Source organism: Salmo salar, chromosome ssa20 (assembly GCF_905237065.1).
Source record: "Salmo salar chromosome ssa20, Ssal_v3.1, whole genome shotgun sequence".
Classification (NCBI taxonomy): Eukaryota; Metazoa; Chordata; class Actinopteri; order Salmoniformes; family Salmonidae; genus Salmo; species Salmo salar.
The window spans coordinates 62,759,700-62,777,898 of NC_059461.1; the positions used below are offsets into that span (position 1 = coordinate 62,759,700).

The window sequence follows — 18,199 nt, forward strand, 5'->3', positions numbered from 1 at the left end:
TCACAACACAACTGATTGGCTCAAACGCAATAAGAAGGAAAGAAATTCCACAAATTAAGGTTGAACAAGGCACACCTGTTAATTGAAATGCATTCCAGGTAACTACCACATGAAGAAGCTGGTTGAGAGAATTCCAATAGTGCGCAATGCTATCATCAAGGCAAAGGTGTCTACTTTGAAGAATCTAAAATATATTTTGATATGTGTTATTTCATAGTTGTATTTATTTATTTATTATTATTTTTTATTTCAACTTTATTTAACCAGGTAAGCTAGTTGAGAACAAGTTCTCATTTACAACTGCGACCTGGCCAAGATAAAGCAAAGCAGTGCGACACAAACAACAACACAGAGTTACACTTGGAATAAACAAGCGTACAGTTAAGTTAATAACACAATAGAAAAAAATTAAGTCTATATACAGTGTGTGCAAATGGCATGAGGTAAGGCAATAAATAGGCCATAGTAGCGAAGTAATTGCAATTTAGCAAATTAACACTGGAGTGATAGATGAGCAAATGGTGATATGCAAGTAGAAATACTGGTGTGCAAAAGAGCAGAAAAGTTGGGTGGGCTAATTACAGATGCGCATGTACAGCTGCAGCGATCGGTTAGCTGCTCAGATAGCTGATGTTTAAAGTTAGTGAGGGAGATATAAGTCTCCAGCTTCAGCGATTTTTGCAACTCGTTTCAGTCATTGGCAGCAGAGAACTGGAAGGAAAGGCGGCCAAAGGAGCTGCTGGCTTTGGGGATGACCAGTGAGATATACCTGCTGGAGCGCGTGCTACGGGTGGGTGTGGTTACCGTGACCAGTGAGCTGAGATAAGGCGGAGCTTTACCTAGCATAGATGACCTGGAGCCAGTGGGTCTGGTGACGAATATGTAGCGAGGGCCAGCCAACGAGAGCATACAGGTCGCAGTGGTGGGTTGTATAAGGGGCTTTGGTGACAAAACGGATGGCACTGTGATAGACTGCATCCAGTTTGCTGAGTAGAGTATTGGAAGCTATTTTGTAAATGACATCGCCGAATTCGAGGATCGGTAGGATAGTCAGTTTTACGAGGGTATGTTTGGCAGCGTGAGTGAAGGAGGCTTTGTTGCGAAATAGGAAGCCGATTCTAGATTTAATTTTGGATTGGAGATGTATAATATGAGTCTGGAAGGAGAGTTTACAGTCTAGCCAGACACCTAGGTATTTGTAGTTGTCCACATATTTTAAGTCAGAGCCGTCCAGAGTAGTGATGCTAGTCGGGCGGGCGGGTGCGGGCACCGAACGGTTGAAAAGCATGCGTTTGGTTTTACTAGCATTTAAGAGCAGTTGGAGGCCATGGAAGGCGTGTTGTATGGCATTGAAGCTCATTTGGAGGTTAGTTAACATGGTGTCCAAAGAACGGCCAGATGTAAACAGAATGGTGTCTTCACTATTATTCTACAATGTAGAAAATAGTAAAAATAAAGAAAAACCCTTGAATGAGTAGGTGTGTCCAAACTTTTGACTGGTACTGTATGTCTGAAATGTGTTTAGTACACGTTGACTGCTTTTATTTATGTATATATTTCATTTAGTTGAAGATTTCATATAAATCTGTATTTTGTTGCATAATTATTTCCTTTTCTATTCTATTCATACTGTATTTGAGATTGAAATAAAACAAAACACCATGACTACAACAGCCTGTATTTGTGCGCCTATAAATGTCACCGAGATTAGTCCTTACGTGATCATGCGTGAGCGCAGGTTGTTGACATCTGGGTGTGGGGGCTGAGTGATGGGGAGGATGAGGCTTGGACCGTCAGACAGGGGGGTGGTCAAGGGTCCGCCCACTGTCTCACCCTCTAAACCCCCCTGGTCGTGGGGGTCGTGCTCTATGGTCAGCTGGAGCAGACGACTGGTCTCCTGGATGAGCAGGTCAATCTGGTGGAGCGGAGGAAAAATATGATCAGTGTAGCATTAGCATGTAGCATAACATATAGAATGTAGAATAGCATATAGCATAACATGTAGTATGGCTAAGAGTGTTGATGTTTTCCCCTTAGTGTCTATCAACTCCATGCCCTGATGCAGTAGAATAATCAAGAGTAAGGACTTAAACTAGGATCTTGTGACATCAAGCCTCAAATTTCATTAACATCTAAAATCAATGTCATTGATGTCTATCAGCAACACAAGTAAAGAGATGTCAGTTAGGTTACCTCATCGAGAGGAACATTCCCGATGGGTGTTCCGTTGATCTCCAAGATCCGGTCTCCGACATGTATGGAGTTCTTTACATCTGGACTGATCAACTCAGAGTCCACCCTGGAGAAGGAATGAGAGAACAGTGATAAGCAGTTGGAACTACAGTTGAAGTCGGAAGTTTACATACACCTTAGCCAAATACATTTAAACTCCGTTTTTCACAATTCCTGACATTGAATCCTTGTAGGAATTCCCTGTCTTAGGTCAGTTAGGATCACCACTTTATTTTAAGAATGTGAAATGTCAGAATAATAGTAGAGAGAATGATTTATTTCAGCTTTAATTTCTTTCATCACATTCCCAGTGGGTCAGAAGTTTACATTCACTCAATTAGTATTTTGTAGCATTGCCTTTAAATTGTTTAACTTGGGTCAAATGTTTCGGGTAGCCTTCCACAAGCTTCCCACAATAAGTTGGGTGAATTTGGCCCATTCCTCCTGACAGAGCTGGTGTAACTGAGTCAGGTTTGTAGGCCTCCTTGCTCGCACATGCTTTTTCAGTTCTGCCCACAAATCTTCTATGGGATTGAGGTCAGGGCTTTGTGATGGCCACTCCAATACCTTGACTTTGTTGTCCTTAAGCCATTTGCCACAACTTTGGAAGTATGCTTGGGGTCATTGTCCATTTGGAAGACCCATTTGCGACCAAGCTTTAACTTCCTGACTGATGTCTTGAGATGTTGCTTCAATATATCCACATAATTTTCCCTCATGACGCCATCTATTTTGTGAAGTGCACCAGTCCCTCCTGCAGCAAAGCACCCCCACAACATGATGCTGCCACCCCCGTGCTTCACGGTTGGGATGGTGTTCTTCAGCTTGCAAGCGTCTCCCTTTTTCCTCCAAACATAACGATGGTCATTATGGCCAAACAGTTCTATTATTGTTTCATCAGAGGACATTTCTCCAAAAGTGCGATCTTTGTTCCCATGTGCAGTTGCAAACCGTAGTCTGTCTTTGTTATTGCGGTTTTGGAGCAGTGGCTTCTTCCTTACTGAGCGGCCTTTCAGGTTATGTCGATATAAGACTCATTTTACTGTGGATATAGATACTTTTGTACCTGCTTCCTCCAGCATCTTCACAAGGTCCCTTGCTGTTGTTCTGGGATTGAGATGCACTTTTCGCACCAAAGTACATTCATCTCTAGGAGACACAACGGCTGCGCATTCCCATGGTGTTTATACTTGCATACTATTGTTTGTACAGATGAACATGGTACCTTCAGGCGTTTGGAAATTGCTCCCAAGGATGAACCAGACTTGTGGAGGTCTACAATTTTTTGGGTGATTTCTTTTGATTTTCCCATGATGTCAAGCAAAGAGGCACTGAGTTTGAAGGTAGGCATTGAAATACATCCACATGTACACCTCCAATTGACTCAAATGATGTCAATTAGCCTATCAGAAGCTTCTAAAGCCATGACATAATTTTCTGGAATGTTCCAAGCTATTTAAAAAGGCACAGTCAATTTAGTGTATGTAAACTTCTGACCCACTGGAATTGTGATACCTTGAATTATAAGTGAAATAATCTGTCTGTAAACAATTGTTGGAAAAATTACTTATGCCATGCACAAAGTAGATGTCCTAACCGACTTGCCAAAACTATAGTTTGTTAACAAGAAATGTGTGGAGTTTTAATGACCCCAACCTAAGTTTATGTTAACTTCCGACTTCAACTGTAGATTTAACCTCGATATCCATCTTTCTCCCATTCCATTAGCTGAGTGATTACATCATAAGTCTAGGAAGTATGACAATGTGAGACTTTATAAAATCTAGCATGTACAGAATGGTATACTGGTCCACTGGAAAGATAGAAGACAGAACAGCGTACATACGGCTAGATCCTTTCCATCCCTTTTGTTGTACAAGGACATGGGTATAGTATTTCATCTACACTGGATTTAAATAACAATGTCCTCACTTTCCCTTACTTTCATTCTGAGCCTTCCATTCTGAGTCTCTAACTTCCATGTCTCCCATTCAGTCATCTCCCATCCTTCCGTTAGCCTCCCTCCCTCCCCCACTCCATCCCTCCACACCCCTTCCCTCCCCCACTCCATCCCCCTTCCCTCCCCCACTCCTTCCCCCTTCCCTCCCCCACTCCAGCCCTCCATTGGTATATTTATTACAATTCTATTCAATAGTTAATTAAACCAGGAAGTCCCACTGAGATAAGGAATACTCTTTTCCATCTCTCTCCCTTTCCCACCATATCTCAACCCTCCATCACTCCTACCCCCCCACCATTCCTCTATACTCACTGTGATACCCTGACAGTGCGTTCGGGGCCGTAGCCGTTGGGGCTGACAGGCTGGTTGATGGCGACTGAGATCCCTCTCCGCCCGTCTGTGGAGGCCGGGATGGACACCAGGGTCACTGTGTGGGGAATCCTGGCGCATGGTGAGTCTGGCAGGGACACCGGCGTCACGATGGTCCGGTAGTAACAGAGGCCACTGTCGAGGGAGAAAAAGGAGAGAGGCAGGGGAAGGTCAGCATAGATAGAACAGAAAAGTGTACGAATATCCGTAAAGCAATATTAATACGGAGAAATAGGAAAGCAAATGTGATTTGTTCTTACACAATGTCATGTACGCATATTACACATTTTATTTTGGACATAAGTGACAATTTACATTTCTGTGTGCATCACCTGATAGAATTAAATAATATTTTAACATCGTGCCAGAATGTCAAGTGGCAGAATAATGATCTAGTCAGCCTCCCATCACACACACACACTTCCATTCAGAGCTGACCACACAATGACTGCTTTGTATTTCAACATCCTTTCCTCCCTCCTCGTGTCAGTGTGTGTGTGTGTGTCATACAGTACACCCTTCCTCACCTCATGTCAGTTGTTTCTCTATCCACCATTACTGTTATTTCCACATTTCTAGTTCTGCTTTAGGCTACAGTGGCCAGGCTGCACAGCAATGGTGTTAGTGTAATAACATTCTGAACAAATTACAACCTCTCATGTCGATGATAAATAATGCCCTTCCCTTGAGTCTGCTGAATCTCTACACCCTACTATTAGCACTGACTGAAATGTACGAAGACCATTTTATAAATACAGTTTTTATGATCATTATAATGTACCAGTATAGTTTGGACCTCTCCACTAGTGCGTAGGTGTCTCCGTCTCCAATGAAGGCTCTGCAGTTCCGACAGGTAAAGCATTCTGGGTGGTACTTCTGTTCCCCTGCGACCTGGAGGACGCACACAGAGGGAGGGTTAGGTTGGATTCCTATGTAGGGTTAAGAGTCAGCTAAATAACACAACCTTTATTTCAGCAGATCGGTAAATTGTGATCCAAATTATTCTCTTGCAATGACCACCTGTCTGACCAAGATGGAAAAGCAAGGCAAAGAGAAATCTACAAAACACAACGATAGGTCAAACGTTAAACAAAGCAAAGAGAATATACTACAAGTCAACTACAAGTTCACTACTTGTTCAGGTCAGTAGATGCATCATATCACAAAAACAGCAATAAACAGAGCAACAAACTAGGGCAGATGCAGGTTAACCAGTGCACGTAGGGCTAGATTGCTGTGGTTGATATCCTCGTTATTAGCTTCCGGTTAGTTTCTATCTAGCTCTATCCAATCACTGGCAGAAGCATAGAGTTGATAATTGAATAACGGCCAAAAACAGCACAACCAACGACCAGATTAATGTAACAGCCAGAGTTAAATTACCTACCACTACCAGATTTGTAAACGAACAGATACCACATTCACACATGCTCCTTATAGATGCTTAGCGTCTGCTGAATGACTAAAATGTAAAATGTAAATGTTAACGTAGTAACCAGGCAAATTGGTCTAAAATGGTCCCACTTGAGAAAGCTTTTGGCACAGGGTTTACTGGTAATCGATTGAAAGATGTAAGATTCTCACTAGAGGCTGATTTACACATGGAATGCTAATCTATACATAAAATCCCCCCAGGTAAAATGACCTTAAATGCAAATGATCAACATCGCTGGTTGGACAGGTCTAGCAGGGCTTTACTTAAACAAGAAACTGGTGACCTCGTAGCTCCTCAGAGACAGAGGTTGAAGACCTCTCTCTCTCTCGCTCTGCTCTGATCAGAGGCACTCAAGACCTCAAATGATCTGCAATTCAAATTTCACTGAGGGGGAGTTTTCAGTTTTCTGGGATGAACAAAGGATAGTAATCTATGAAATATGATCGGGAAAAAAAGAAAAACAATTCAAGGGGGGGATTTTTCAGACACTATTAAGGAAACTTTAAAATAATACTGCTCTTATGAGTTTGGAAAATACCCCCCTGCTGAGCCCTTCGAGGCTTCCACTGCTGAAGCCTCATAAAAATGTACATGTGGCACTAGCAATTCCATTTAAGAGTTGCACAGTGGTCAATAATATAGATAAAACAAGGTAAAAAAATATAATAAAAAATAAAAAAATTCCAGGTAATCAATAAAATCTACCTCTACAGCCCTGTGTCTACCCTGCCCCCCAGGGGGCGTTCCCATGGAAACCAGAGAGAGAGCGAGAGAGAGCGAGAGAGCAAGAAGAATGAGAGAAATGGGTTGACTCCCTGACCTAATTGTGTACCTTTTGTTCATGTTAACAGAGCAGAGAGACTCAGATAGTGAATGAGAAGAGAGAGAGGAGAGAAGGTAATGACTGTGTAATTGGCTTCCATTAGCTCTGGAGCAGATGGAACACAAAATGAGTTGGTAAAGAGAAGCAGCCTCAGGGGCTTGGTGAGTTACAGTCACTGTATTTTGCAGTAGAGTAGAGTAGGGAGGGTAAAACATGGCCTGTAAACAATGATAAGGGGCTGAGTTCTTTATGTCAGTTATGATCACAGTGTGTGTAAACACCACATCACAGGCACTCAGAGGGAGGGAGATGAAATTATAACGAAGTACAATGAATTATAATTGAAGTACAATGAATGATGAAAGATAGGGGTCAAAATGTCTTCTAGTTGATGATGAATAAGCATACGCTGTAACGTCAACCTTGCTATCCTTGTGTTAAGCTATGATATAGAGTAAAGTAAAATAGTACAATATGCATGTGCTTGTGTGTGTGTGCGTCTGCACAGAACATTGGCCAGCGTTACCTAGCGTTGATTTTTCAGTAACATTTCTAGTGGTGATTCAGGTGTTGAATTAACTCTGTAAGTGAATCCCAGTGTTGGTGTTAACCAGTGTTAAACCAAAAGCACGGCCAACATTAGCATATTTCCCAGCATGCTCTATTGCAGGTAGATTATTTGAATTGCTTGTTTCAATATCTATGTTTTTGCATGGACATTGATTGATTGATCATATGCTACTCAAATATAAATAACACCTTTTTCTAAACTAATCCAATCTATTACTTTATTGCACATGTTATTGCCAAGTCTAGGTCCAAGAGGCTCCTAAATAGCTTTTACCCCCAAGCCATAAGACTAACAGCTAATCAAATGGCTACCCAGACTATTTGCATTGCCGGTGCACCGGTGCACCCTGCTCATTAATTATTTGCTATTCTTATCTCTTACTTAGTTTTTTAGGTATTTTCTTAAAACTGCATTGTTGGTTAAGGGCTTGTAAGTAATCATTTCACTGTAAGGTCTACCTGTTGTATTCGGCACATGTGACAAATAACATTTTATTTGACTTGATTTATTGAAATGGTTGTTCCAGTTTAGATAGTTTAGGTAGTCTCATATCTTAGTCTTCCCAACCCGGCAGTCATTCTGAACACCGGTTGCGGCATTCATGTTGGATATTCCCACTCGGGTTGGATTCCAATAGGAATTACAGTCACATCATAATGTGACTTGCAGGCCTGAAAACCATGAGTTTCAGGCCACTGTATAGGGTAAAACTAGGCCCTCAAAATAAGGCCTTATTAAATACTTGTTGTATTTGGTTAAATAATTATTTTTTTATGACAATATATTCACTTAGGATTTCACTTGGTGGAGGCCACTGATCTGAAAATGGATGAATGCAATAACCATGTCTTTGTCATGAACAAATACAGTCATGGGTGTTAACTCTGGGTAATATGCAAATAAGGCTTTACACTAAGCGGTGTGTTAATTTAATACTGCAAAGTGTGGACCTGTATAGACAATGGACCAGTGACACATTTAACACTGTCAGTGTTGATTTAACACTGTAGAATTGTGTGTGTGTGTGTAGCAGGCAGTGGCCAGTCTCAGGTGTGAGCCCCCGCGTGGAGGAGAGGAAGGACAGCTGGACGTAGAGGAAGAGACAGTGTGACGCCTGCCACTCTGACACTGTGGCTGCTGCCATTTGTCGACCCCGAACACCTCTTTCCTACACACAAACACATCTCTCCAACCACATCTGACAACTGACAGCTGCTACTGCCGCACACACAAAGAAAAAACAGAGCAGAAAGAAAAGATAGAGATGCTAACAATAGCCCTGTACGTCTCTTATGGTTGGAAAGTTCTATTATATTTCTCTCACTGCTAATTTAGTTCATTTACAATTACTCATAATGAAACTATGTGGCATGAGACCACCTGATCTGGAAATTCCAAGAAACCTGCCCAAAACGTTGGTTAAAAATCTTCCATTTACAAATGAGCGGGGATAACTTACAGCACATACTGTAACTACCCACAGCTGGTCTCTCTCTCCCCCTCCCCCCTCTGTAGTCATGCATATGTGTGTGTATAAGAGAGCAGTGTGGCTTGGCATGTGGTGCACACAGGACCTCTGTGACAACAATCCAAATGATCAGCACGTTTCCTTTGGGAACAGTGAGGGGGGTGGACAGTACCCAGGAAGAACTGGGTCGGTCGCCATGGAGAAGCATCTGGAAACAGTGTGTGGGTCTGTTACCATGGTGAGCTGGATGGAGGCGGTCACATATTAAGCATGATCCTATAATGAACACTAACTGCACCAGCTGGGGAATTGTGATGAAGATACAGTGGTGAGAAATGCAACTAATCTCAAAATAGAAAGCAGGAACTTGCCTGAAACTACTCATGTATACAACCAGGCAAATCTTTACATTTTCTTTGTCCAATAACTCATCTCTCTTTTTCCTCTTTCTTCACTGTAAACCAAATCAGTGCAAATAAATAGCAAAAAATTCCTTGAGGCCTCTCTCAAAGCACGAGTGATAATACAAATGAGTTCGCACTAGTGTAATAAACTGAGTTCTGTTACACAAGAATGAGGAAATACCCCTGGTGATGATGAGACAGCTATTCAGAAGCTGTCATTTAGGACTTAAATGTGTCATTAAATTTAAACTTTAAGTGATTGACGACCAATAAGTTGGGAGGCTAATCTGTTTAGTGGTGTGTGTGTTTTCAGACAGCCTATGGAATGTGTATGGCCCCTGTTGGACCAATCAGAGGTATTTATGACCCTCTGGTGTCAGTTCGATACTCTCAGGTTCTCTAGTGTAAACAACAGATGAGGGGGGAATTCTCCATATTGAGTTAGGTCATTTTCAGTTCCCAAAACTATTGCATCTTAGTTTTTTTAGGATTCATTCTAAAAGGTTGAGTCCAACCATGTAAACTAGGTGAATTGGAACCAATGCTACAGTATACTCTAATATCCATACTAGCATACCATTTAGAATGCTTGCCCATTGCCCACTACATTGCTTATTAGTGTGGTGGATATTGGAACTTTAGCCGGTTGTTTACTTCTGTTTCCTGTATGGACTTCCAGTTATACTGATGCATTGTGGGCCTGTAAAGGGTCTTGCCGATTTAGTGATATGGATCATGTGTGGAGGGTCATGGGGACTATAAACACTAGCAACATAGCGTATGACCCTTTACATCAGTTAGCCTGGTATAAACACTACACACGCACACACGTTGTCAGTTAATCTGATATAAACATTGCACACACACCGCCATGACTTCACTAACCCATCCCAGGCAGGATAAATCTGTAACAGTGACCTAATCCTAACATACAGCACCTTGAGGTGATGCAGAGCTGGCACAGAGGGGATCCGGTAGGTGTAACTAACCACTTCCTGGGAAACCTGGAGATGACTAGCTATTCCAGTGACCTATTCGAGGTTCGATGGAACTGTTGCAATAGTTTAGCTCAGGGCTTCAACATGTTCTGTTGTTGAGGCCTACTGAGACTGCCAAGTACACATAAAACCAATAAACCTCCACCAAGCATTCACACAAGAACTATGATGGAAAATGAGTACTTTTCATGCTACACAAGCTGATGTTGACATCAGGAATTGATTAAATTAGCAGCACATTCAGCAGGTAACAGATACTCCTGATACCCCATGAGAGTTAATTCTAGGTCAAATTCCAAAAACGCTTCATGGGGGATTCCACATTCTAAATCCATTTGCTGAGGTGCTGGGGGATCAGTATCAGTCAAATCTCCATACAACAGATGGGTAGAACGTCTATAATATAGAAACCTGCATTTAAATCAATTCATCACGCAATGAAATTTGGCTTTTCAGTTTCCAAACCAAAACCTAAACTGTGGAGAGAAGAGAAGTGGAGCATGGCCTGGATCTTGAGTAGAAAAAGGACATCTGTATCCTGTGTTGCCAAATGAGATCTAAGTAGAAAAGAAGGCAGTGAATGGGGGAAGCCAAATGGTGATTGGAGGTGCTATCTAGAACCATAATGTGTTATTCGACTACCCCAATAGAATAAACCTTTTTGGTTCCAGGTAGAACCCTCTGTAGAAAGACACTACAAGGAACCAAAAAGGGTTATTCAAAGAGTTATCACATGGGGACAGCCAAAAAAAACATTATGGTTCTAGATAGCGCCTCCAATCACCATTAGGCTTCCCCCGTTCACTGCCTTCTTTCCTACTTAGATCTCATTTGGCAACACAGGCTTTCATTTTGTTTCTGATTCCGACTCACTTAGAAAGAATAAACTGGGAAAATATGATTAGACCAGACCATGTGGCAGAAACAGCACCCAGCAGCCTCAAACAGGGCTCGAATTCAAGCCTGTTCATTGGAAAACCCCTGTCTACCATTTAGCCAACAGCATGTTAAGGCCATCCTGTAGCATCAACAGGATTGTAAGGCCATCCTGTAGCATCAACAGCATGTTAAGGCCATCCTGTAGCATCAACAGCATTGTAAGGCCATCCTGTAGCATCAACAGCATGTTAAGGCCATCCTGTAGCATCAACAGCATGTTAAGGCCATCCTGTAGCATCAACAGCATGTTAAGGCCATCCTGTAGCATCAACAGCATGTTAAGGCCATCCTATAGCATCAACAGCATTGTAAGGCCATCCTGTAGCATCAACAGCATGTTAAGGCCATCCTGTAGCATCAACAGCATGTTAAGGCCATCCTGTAGCATCAACAGCATGTTAAGGCCATCCTGTAGCATCAACAGCATTGTAAGGCCATCCTGTAGCATCAACAGCATGTTAAGGCCATCCTGTAGCATCAACAGCATTGTAAGGTCATCCTGTAGCATCAACAGCATGTTAAGGCCATCCTGTAGCATCAACAGCATGTTAAGGCCATCCTGTAGCATCAACAGCATTGTAAGGCCATCCTGTAGCATCAACAGCATGGTAAGGCCATCCTGTAGCATCAACACCATCATGATGAGCTATGGCTGCTTTAGAACTGCTGCTAATGGAATCAGCATGATACCTCATGGTCAGTCAATGAAGCATTGAGTTCCATCTGATAGATAGGTGGACATCCGGTAGAGGCACACACTTGTGTGTACATGATCGTGTGTGTTTATACTGTGCATATGTACAGTGCAGGGCTGCAGTCATCTCAGCATTACAATCAAGCTTTAACAAGCCTAGCCTACTGTAGCTGGGGCACAGGGCAGGACCTACTCTAAATATAGACCATGTGCCTGCCCTGGCTCATTTCTATTTCATGAAACAATTTTTTATTTATTTAATGGACCCAGTTTCTTAGAGATCATTGCAACCCTTTCAACATGAACATATCTCTTAACAACATCATTTTAGGGAACGATACAATATCAATACTGATGTTCTATTTCTACTAAAACCATGCAATAGAGAGAGAAACCTAAAGCACACAAAATCAAGCCTGCCTGCCCACTCAACACAAGCCACTTGAGACAAGCCCGACTGCCTCCCTGCTAGTCGCCCGGCTGAAGCTAGCCAAGCCCTTTCACTCAATCACAGTCTACAGAGGGAATGCCATTTTACCTTTTTGTCCCTTTTCCACAGCTTGAGACAGCAAAATCCCCAGAAAAATACATCTGACACCATGGCAGCCTCCTGCCTGCTGCTGCTTTCCTATACAGTCCACTCTACTCCCAGCAAGACTAGTTCATTCTGGCGAGCCCACACCGCTGTCACAACACAGAGGCAGCGGCCAAATGAGAGAGCGAGAGAGAGAAGCTGCTCACGCCTTTGCCGCTGAGCTCATCTCTGAAACGACATCACAGGCTGCTCTTCCCCCTTCCTCCCTCCCTCCCTCCCTCCCTCGTTCTCTCTCTAACTCTAACAAGCGGCAGCCGCTCTCGCTTTCTGTTTTTATGACCTCATCGTTTCCTGCCTGGCCCGGCCCACCCATGCGGCTGCTGGCTGTGTGTCCTCTCTGATGTCTTCAGAAAATACCCCCTCCGATATTTCTCCCTCTCTCTTCCCCATCCCCCTTTCCCTAGTTCCCCTGATTCCAAAGCTCCTCTAGCTGACAGGCAATCATATTTAATCCTCTGTCTGAAATGTCAAATAAAAAAGGGGGGCTAGCCAAAGCCCTCACGCGACACCATCATGTCATCCAACATTGGTTGTTTTAGAGGGCTTACTGTACTAGTGGGGCATTCTACAAACATAGGATCTTAATTTGAGCCAGTTTGCTACAGCTGGAAAATAATACTGCAGCAACAGGAAATGTGAATTATTATGTGGATTATAATGAATGGACATTTTTGTTGGGGTTGATTCATTTTTCATAAGGGAAAATCAAGTCTGAAACTTCAAAGTGGAAACTACAAACTTCCGAAGCATTTTTAAACCTCAAAATTACAATACAGATTTCACATTTCCTCAGTGATAAAATGAAGGTCCTACATCTGTAAAAGCACACATTGAAAGATTACAGTTCAAACATGCGTTTTAAAACCTAAACACAATATACTGTATAAACCACCTGGACCAGCAAACACCTAAGAAGAAAACTCAACACCATAATGAGGTAATACAATCTTATATTTGGGGCTATGATAGGGTAAGACAGTTGTACTAAGCTCATGAGGCAGTTATACATTTTTTGTATATCAAGAATCAATGGGTAACCTACAGGTAACTGCCAAAATAAAGGAACAGTTACATGTATATCATTAATTGAAATGGCCATTGTACAATGCCTTTGGAAAGGATTCATACCCCTTGACCTTTTCCACATTTTGTTAGGTTACAGCCTTATTCTAAAATTGATTAAATCATTTTTTTTCATCATCAATCAACACACAATACCCCATAATGATAAAGCAAAAACAAGTTTTTATAAATGTTTGCTAATAATCAGACCCTTTACTCAGTACTTTGTTGAAGCACCTTTGGCAGCGATTACAGCCTTGAGTCTTCTTGGGTATGACGCTACAAGCTTGGCACATCTGTATTTGGGAAGTTTCTACCATTCTTCTCTGCAGATCCTCTCAAGCTCAGTCAGGTTGGATGGGGAGCATTGCAGCACAGCTATTGTCAAGTCTCTCCAGAGATTTTTGATTGAGTTCATGTCCGGGCTCTGGCTGGCCCACTCAAGGATATTCAGAGACTTGTCCCGAAGCCACTACTGCGTTGTCTTGGCTGTGTGCTTAGGGTCGTTGTCCTGTTTGAAGTTGAACCTTCATCCCAGTCTGAGGTCCTGAGAGCTCTGGAGCAGGATTTCATCAAGGATCTCTCTCGATCCTGACTAGTCTCTCAGTCCCTGCCGCTGAAAAACATCCCCACAGCATGATGCTGCCACCACCTTGCTTCTTTGGCATTCAGGCCACAGAGTTCAATCTTGGTGGCATCAGACCAGAAAATCTTGTTTGTCATGGTCTGAGAGTCTTTAGATGCCTTTTGGCAAACTCCAAGAGGGCTGTCATGTGCCTTTTACTGAGGAGTGCCTTCCGTCTGGCCGATACCATAAAGGCCTGATTGGTGGAGTGCTGCAGAGATGGTTGTCCTTCTGGAAGGTTCTCCCATCTCCACAGTGGAACTCTAGAGCTCTGTCAGAGTGACCATCGGGTTCTTGGTGACCTCCCTGACCAAGACCCTTCTCCCCCGATTGCTCAGTTTGACCGGGCGGCCAGTTCTAGGAAGAGTCTTGGTGGTTCTAAACTTCTTCCATTTAAGAACGATTGAGGCCACTGTGTTCTTGGACATTCAATGCTGCAGAAATTTTTTGGTACCCTTCCCCAGATCTGTGCCTCGACACAATCCTGTCTCTGAGCTCTACGGACAATTCCTTCAACCTCATGGCTTGGTTTTTGCTCTGACATGCACTGTCAACTGTGGGACCTTATATAGACAGGTGTGTGCCTTTCCAAATCATGTCCAATCAATTGAATTTACCACAGGTGGACTGCAATCAAGTTGTAGAAACATCTCAAGGATGATCAATGGAAACAGGATGCACCTGAGCTAAATTTCGAGTCTCATAGCAAAGGGTCTGAATACTTATGTAAACAAGGTATTTCTGTTTTTGTTTTTGCAAAACATTCTAAAAACCTGTTTTCGCTTCGTCATTTTGGAGTATTGTGTGTAGATTGCTGAGGATTTAATTTAAAAAAATCTATTTTTGAATAAGGCTGTAACGTAAAAATGTGGAAAAAGTCAAGGGGTCTGAATACTTTCTGAAGGCACTGTAAATATCCCAGATTGTGACTTTAAGAATACAGTAACTGTTAATATTGTCTGCTCTTTAAATATAAAATGTGAAGCAGAGAAACACAACGCATCACCACATCATACCATAACATGATGACGTGATTACTGTCTGAACACAGTGACCATTGTGGAGTGCCAGGCCAGGGTGTGGCAGTGGCATGTTTACATGTTATTTAGGGATCTATAGCATCAGTGATCCTGTCCAGGTGCCACAGAGTCACAGACAGACAACGATCTTAATACATTATTTCAGGCTGGATGACTTTCCCTGCTGCTCATTTGAAAAGGAGCTAGAAAGGAGTAAAAAATGAAACACTACAATTCAGGAGGGAAGACAGGCAGACAGTGGTGGAGAAGACTAGTGCCAGACGATGTTCTCCTTCTTCAAAATGTTGCTTTGGACAGACATCAGTCGTGGAGGACTAACATTTAGCTGTTTGAAGCTAACAAAGACAACCCACTGAGAAACAGTCACATAACACACCATGTTTAGAGAATTTCACTAGTAGGGAAATAAACTAATTTCCATGGAGGTGGTTTGTATTTTTAAATAAAACAGAACTGGTCAAAATGTCATTAGATACAGGTTTCTATTGGGGAGGAATGTGAACATGCCACCACAAGTATAATAGAATTGGAAAACCCCACTAAAAAGCAAAGAATTATGAATCTGAAAAGGCACCAAAATGTCATAAATGATGGAGTTCTCAAGACGCTCATCAAAGTGTCAGACCAGGTTGAAGTTCATATTGTTGTGTGTGGATACATGTGAATATGTAAAGATCTTTCCATTCTATGGTGTGGGATGGAAAATGTTGACAAAGTCATTGTAGGCAGTCAAACAAGACTAGGCAGGCAAGTCATGGTAAATAAATTCCACCTCACTAAAACCTTAGCAGGAAGGAAGTGTAAGCCCCCTTTCTGTATTTCACACACATTCCTGCTACCTTTCCAATGTTGCTCAACCTCTACGGTGACATGCTGAAACTGTTACAGTAAATCAAGTCTACTTCCAAACACTCACCCCCAGGCACATCTGATCAGACACAAACAAACCAGCTCCCACCCTAATTTCAGAATCTGACATTTTGTTCACTGACTATTGCTCAATCACCATGGTGACAAACTGAACATCGTACAGTCTTAATATCTGAAAGTGAGTGTCTTTCCTAACAGTCACCAAAGGCTAATCAGACCATAGAGACGATTATGAGACATTTAGAAAACAACACTACTCCCACCTAAACAATGTGCTGTCTCACACCAGTGGGAGTTGTTATAAGAAGTTGCTGAACTGGGATTGTCCGTGAAAGGGAGGGACATATCATGTACTGTAAAGTTTCTTGAAAATATGTATATTTCCCAATATCCATCCACTCATAACAATACTGAAATGACCCTGGCCTTTAAATGCATTATTAACCACCCAAGGGAGTTCATTCTCTTGGGGCTGTGGTTGGCATGCTTGCCTTGGGGTCATGGCGACTCCGTTTGAATACCTGCAGGGACATAGCCTACCTACTCCCGCCGGACACGGCAACACTATACCAGAGTAATGAACCTAAGCGGTTTGAGAAACGGCACATTTCTTTACTGCTAACTAATGTCCAAAAAACACTATCTCTGAGGTTCTTCTGTAGTCAGCAGTGAGGGAGGTAGAAGCCAGGGAGGCAGGAGAGAGGGAGGCAACGGGGAGGGAGGCAGCAGGACAGTGGATTCAATTACTGCACTTGGCTCTGTGTCCAAGTCATAAATCACCTTGAACAGAACAGGCATTATAAATAACTGCCCCCTAACTCTGACCACTCATCTAATCAAGGCTGCAGAAGTCAATGGCGAAAACAGAGAGATAGAAAGAGAGAGGTGGCGGGGGAGAGAGACAGAGAAGGGGGGGGACATATTGGCAACACAGGAAATGGTTTCATCTGTGAAATTACTTGAGCTCATCCTACATGAGGAGAATTCTGTGATCATGGTTGACAGAGGATAGGGCTTACATACAGATGTAAGTTCAAGTGTTAAGCTTCTTGAAAATGTACAAAGACGGCCATATAATCTTGAATGTAGGGTGAGTGACACTAGTTCACAAATCCTAACAGTGGTTGAATGAGGCATTATGTCTGCTTACATTGATCTGAGGCTCTGGACTCCTTATAGGAAAAACTCATCGAAAGCAGAGGCACGGTGAGAAATGTCTCTATTCATTCTGTTCTCTTGTCCGACCAAAACGACCTAAACAATGTAACATTTCAATCAGCAGACTGAGTCACAGTCACATTGCATCACACGGTTTTGGAGTGCTTTCTCTATCCCGGCTCCAACAAACAAAACCCTCTTTCAGAGGATGCTTTTTGTGGGCTGACGAAATGTAGTCTGACCTGTTTGGCTGGCCTGATGCCAAGAGAGGGCGTGTGGGATTGGACTGCATCACGCCATATGTCCAGGGCGCAGGGAATGAAAAGTTAGCAGAGGAAGTTGACCTTGTCTGCTGCTCGGTTCGGTCGGTCAGTTGGTCCGTCCATCTATAACACCATTGGTCTGACATCTTTGTGATAACGTGATTGCCTGACCGTTTTAGTTGGACTATACCGTGGTCGGACGTCAGTGGTTTCTTTGCACTGTAAGGGGATTGTGAGTGATACATCTGGCCCTGTAGAGGACTCTGGGTAATGGGTAGCAGGTGGCATGGCAGGGAAGGGCGAGCTCTAGCTGCCATCTCTGATTCCCTTTGGACTCTGCTGGCCTCCGCTGGGTGGGTGGTTAATTACTAAGATTGCACTGCAGAAGCCTGGCTGTGGGTTGAGTGTAAATGACACACACTCTTGCACGGATGCATAGATACAGAGAAGGACATAGACATACAAATCCTTGCTATAAATGGTAGAGAGCAAAACACATTGAATGAGTGTGTGTGTGTGTGTGTGTGTGTGTGTGTGTGTGTGTGTGCACGTCAAAAAGGTCTGCTCCAGGATGTTAAAAAATATATATTTATTCCTAACTAAGTGACCACAAAAAGCACTAACTCTCTAAGAGTGGCTAGAGTTACTGAACATATTACCTCAAAACAGGGTTCACCATAAGCATTAACAAAA

At 42.7% G+C, this 18,199-nt stretch overlaps 1 protein-coding gene across 3 annotated transcripts in view; it reads right to left on the reverse strand.

Moving 5' to 3' along the window:
• LOC106581050 (LIM domain kinase 1) overlaps positions 1-18,199 on the reverse strand; it is a 109,429-nt gene that overhangs the window by 11,313 nt on the left and 79,917 nt on the right. For 2 of the 3 annotated variants that reach the window (XM_014162741.2, XM_014162742.2), the window contains 4 exons: positions 5,343-5,452; positions 4,505-4,696; positions 2,194-2,299; positions 1,719-1,915 (listed from right to left, as the gene is read on the reverse strand). In XM_014162741.2, the coding sequence (XP_014018216.2) occupies positions 1,719-1,915; positions 2,194-2,299; positions 4,505-4,696; positions 5,343-5,452 (605 nt within the window). Of the gene's footprint in view, positions 1-1,718; positions 1,916-2,193; positions 2,300-4,504; positions 4,697-5,342; positions 5,453-12,431; positions 12,680-18,199 lie in introns of those variants that run through there. The other variant, XM_014162746.2, reaches the window with a different exon arrangement.